Below are 4179 nucleotides of genomic sequence, written 5' to 3' on the forward strand. Positions count from 1 at the left end.
TCTTGGTTTGTTGGTGAGGAAGCATGGTTTACTAAGGATTAGTTATGTACTCGGGTCTTGTGTTGGCGTAGGAGTGTACATCATAGGAAGGAGGGTATTGGAGTAAAGTTCCGAGGCTAGGATGTTAGAGGAAATCACTTAAATGTTTTAATTATTCTTGGCATGTTAAATTTGAGGAAATGCACGAAGAGTGCATATGCTAGGTTTTAAGCAGATATAAGCCATTGAAAGTATTTGCGCTTCTTGAGTATGTTTTGAATATCTTATTTCCTTATCCCAAGTTCTTAAGTTGCTCGAGGGCGATCAAAAGCTTAAGTGTGGGGTAGTGATATTCGGCAAAATTATATATATTTAGTATGAAATCCCCTCATATTTTTTGCTTAAGTTATAATAGTTTGCATAAATTTTGACGTGTTTTGGCTTATTGTGTGTTTTACATGTGTAGGGAATGAATGTGACCAAAGAATATTGAAAGGGATAGATTTGGAGAAAAATTGAGTGAAGAACACAGAATTAGAAGGCCAGAGGATTGAGTGAAGAACATAGAAGAACACGAGCTTCTCCTCTCTGGCTCATGATAGAAGCTCGTGTCATGTTCGCATCGAGAGGAGGCTTGGCTCCCCCAGGGGCTGAGTACTTACACGAGGCACTGAAGCCTTCGATCACGAGCTTCTATCATGATCCAGAGAGGAGAACACTTGAGGCATCTCGTGCGGACAAGCACCTTAATTCTCTTGTCCGAGATTGGATTAGTTGAAGCCGCACCATGCAAATCCTAAACTATATAAATACATCCTAGAATGACGTTTTGAGGGTTACAGACTACTTTAGCCAGAAAGAACGTGGAAGGAGCAAAGACGAACGGATTTAAAAATGAGTTTTCATATGTCTTCTTATTTCTCTTGTTGGTTATAAGTTCTAGTGTTGTATTTTATATACTATTATGAGTTGCTAAATTCTTACTCTAGGATCTGATGAAACTAACTATTGGATAATTTTTGAATGCATTTATTTTCTCTATTTGTTTAATTACGTGCTTATTATAATTATAAATTGAATTGATTAACGTCGTAGTTATCTTATATTTCTTGAGAAAGAGCATTAGATTAGGTTGTTGCTGAACATTGTCACTCCTAATTATTCGAGAGATCGATCACTTGGGTTTAAAAGTAATAAAGCTTTGGCATGGTTGTAATTCAAGAGAGTATTTCTAATAAATTATCAGCTTTGATCGAGGGATAATTGTGATAAAAGAAGAACTCATGATCCGTAAGAATGGTTCGATGAGACTGTAGATAAGGCATTATGAAGGACAATTGAGAAAATCACAACCCTAGGCCTTCTAAATCTTGAATTCAACCCTGTTCTAGTAGTTGATATTCTTTTTATGCATCTTAGCAGTTGAAGTAATTTAGTTTAATTCCCACACCAAAATCTTGATATTCGAAAAGTTGATTAAACTCATTCTTGGTAATACCAAAAGGTTGTAGCGAATAAGTTAAATTTTTGTATGATTCGACTCCGAATTTTAAATCGAATTATATTTCCTGCAACCGCTTTGCCCTTTTATAAGGCATAGTTGAACTTTAATCAAGCTTGTGAAATTAACTTTAAAAGATAATGAGAAATTGATATCACTAAATTATGAAAATGTTACTTTCACAAGAAGGTAGTAATACTAAATGTAATTTGCGACATCCACTACTTCCATCCGAATAGTTTGAATAACAAAGTCAACAATGTGAACACAGCAAAACTATTCAAAATTATTGGATCCTAGTTTTAAGTGGAACTCCTAATTAATCAATCATTTCATGATCAACCTTTACTAACATCACCATTTTCCTTGACAACATTATTTTCTGACTTACCATTTTCCTTAGCACCATTACCCTCTGGATTTTCCTTGACAATATTACTCTCCGACTTCTCATTTTCGTTCACTTTATCAGTAATCTTGACTTCTTCAGCAGCTGCTTCTTTCTCTTTCTCTTTCTCTTTCTCAGCCCTTTCTCTTTCTTCTTCCTCAGCCTTCAATTTTGCCTCCTCCTTTGCAGTTTCAAGAGCTTTAATCAGTCTCTCCAAACAAGTGTTTGCATTTTCCTTAGAAGACTTGGGCATTAAATTCTCAGCAACATCAGCAGGAGTAATATTAGTTTCCCCCAATAAATGACGAATCTCAGGAAAGTGATCATGAGACTCAATATCTAGATAATTATTTGCAAGCACCTTGAAGGAGTCAAAGCAACAGTATGATAACACAATGTGTTTATCCATCCTCCCCCTCCGAATTAAAGCAGGGTCAAGCTTTTCCACAAAGTTGGTAGTGAAAACAATAAGCCTTTCACCACCAATAGCTGACCATAACCCATCAATAAAGTTCAAAAGCCCAGATAAAGTCACCTCGCTTTGCTTTTTCTCCTCTCGATTTTTCATCTTCTCCTTGACGGCATCTTTCTCGTCTTTTACTTCCTCTTCCTTGTCGTCTTTCTTCTTCTCCCTTTGGCCGGTAAGGTCAAGCGAACAGTCGATGTCTTCAATCACAATGATAGACTTACTAGTAGTATCTATTAATAACTTTCTTAGCTCGGTGTTGTCCTTAACCGCTGTCAATTCAAGATCATAGACATCATATTGTAAGAAGTTAGCCATTGCAGCAATCATGCTAGACTTACCGGTTCCTGGAGGACCATATAGAAGATAACCACGCTTCCATGCCTTGCCAATCTTGGCATAATAGTCTTTTGACTTGCTAAATGTTTGAAGGTCATCCATAATCTCTTGTTTCTTGTTTGGCTCCATGGCTAAAGTATCAAATGTTGATGGATGTTCAAACACTACTTGGCTCCACATTCTCCTCCTGTATCCATACCCACCATCTCCCTTACTGTTTGTGTACAACTTTCTCTGCCTTTCTCTTACTGAAATTGCCTTCCCTTCGTCCAATACATACTTCAAGTATGAAGCGGTGATAAGCTCGCGGTTCTTTCTGTGAAACTTGAGTTTGAAATACCTCTTCTCATCCTCCCTAGGGTACCAAGAAATTGTCTGTCTGCTGGCTACTTGTTGGCTAGAAATCCACCAGACTTTCTCGCCTTTATATTCATCGGTTACCTCCTCATGATCATCCATGGTTAGTACAAGAGATTGGCCATCTTTCACTACATTGGCTTTGAGACGCTTAGCTTGTGTGGAGGAGTTCTTGCTTAGGTACCTTTCAATTGCTACATAAGCTTTGCTACGCTCGAACCAGCCATCAGTTTCATACTCATGAAAAATAATGTGCATATAAGGGTAGAAATAGCTCACGAGTTTATCGGTATACCTCCTAATATGACCACGAAGTTCGTGAGGAAAATAGTTCTGGTACATGGTCCAGGCAAACATGATTGTTGCAATAGCTGGACCCAACTGAGTCCAAACATCTTGCATCATCATCATCATCTAATTTCTCTCCTTCTCTCAATTCCAATATATATATATAAGAACACTACTTCAAGTGTGAATTGTTTGTTCACTAAATGATGGCCGTTATATATAGAGAGCACCAACGTACTTATCTCTTCTTTGGTTTCCAAGTTTGAATATCATTATTTCTTTTAAGGGTGTGCTAACCATATATTTAAGAAACTGCTGAGTAGATGCCAAGGTGGGACACCTTTTCTACCGGCCAATCTTGAATTACTATACTAAATTTTTGTCTTTATCCGAAGACTTCGTTCATTGATAAGTCCCTTGTTGTCTTTATTCGAAGACTTCGTTCATTTATAATTCCCTTAACTGATTCATCGTTTTATTTGATGTTCTCCATAAAAAATAATAAATTATTTTTTAATTTATCATGATACCTATATTAATTGATGCATATTTTATTACATTTGAAAAAAAAAATTAAAATGAGTAATAAATATTGTGGGTATAGCAAGAAAATTTTTTTGTCTTATCTTGATATACGTAAAGTGACAAATAAAAATAAAAATCTATTTTTAATATAAATGATCAAGAAAGTGAACGGAGGAGGAGTAAGAAGGTTAAATTAAAATTAAGATCCAGATCTGGATCCACTGTGAGAATGCATATCACTATTGTGATGTCATTATGCTTACATATGAGAGAAGGAATAATGACTATTCCAAAAACATTTCGGAGACAATGTCTTCTTTTTTTCTTTTAAAGTAC

The 4179-nt window shown here is 36.0% G+C and overlaps 1 protein-coding gene across 1 annotated transcript; it reads right to left on the reverse strand.

Moving 5' to 3' along the window:
• Positions 1-1673: 1673 nt before the first annotated feature.
• Positions 1674-3550, reverse strand: LOC104089976 (AAA-ATPase At3g28580-like). Its single transcript, XM_009595001.3, has one exon. It carries the CDS (start codon positions 3442-3444, stop codon positions 1819-1821), a length of 1626 nt encoding a protein of 541 aa, XP_009593296.1. The 5' UTR covers positions 3445-3550; the 3' UTR covers positions 1674-1818.
• Positions 3551-4179: the final 629 nt, after the last annotated feature.

Source organism: Nicotiana tomentosiformis, chromosome 6 (genome assembly GCF_000390325.3).
Source record: "Nicotiana tomentosiformis chromosome 6, ASM39032v3, whole genome shotgun sequence".
Classification (NCBI taxonomy): Eukaryota; Viridiplantae; Streptophyta; class Magnoliopsida; order Solanales; family Solanaceae; genus Nicotiana; species Nicotiana tomentosiformis.

What these genes read in the sequence shown, in the direction of transcription:
- LOC104089976 (XM_009595001.3), bottom strand. Translation starts at nt 3,444, where the DNA reads ATGATGATGATGATGCAAGATGTTTGGACTCAGTTGGGTCCAGCTATT.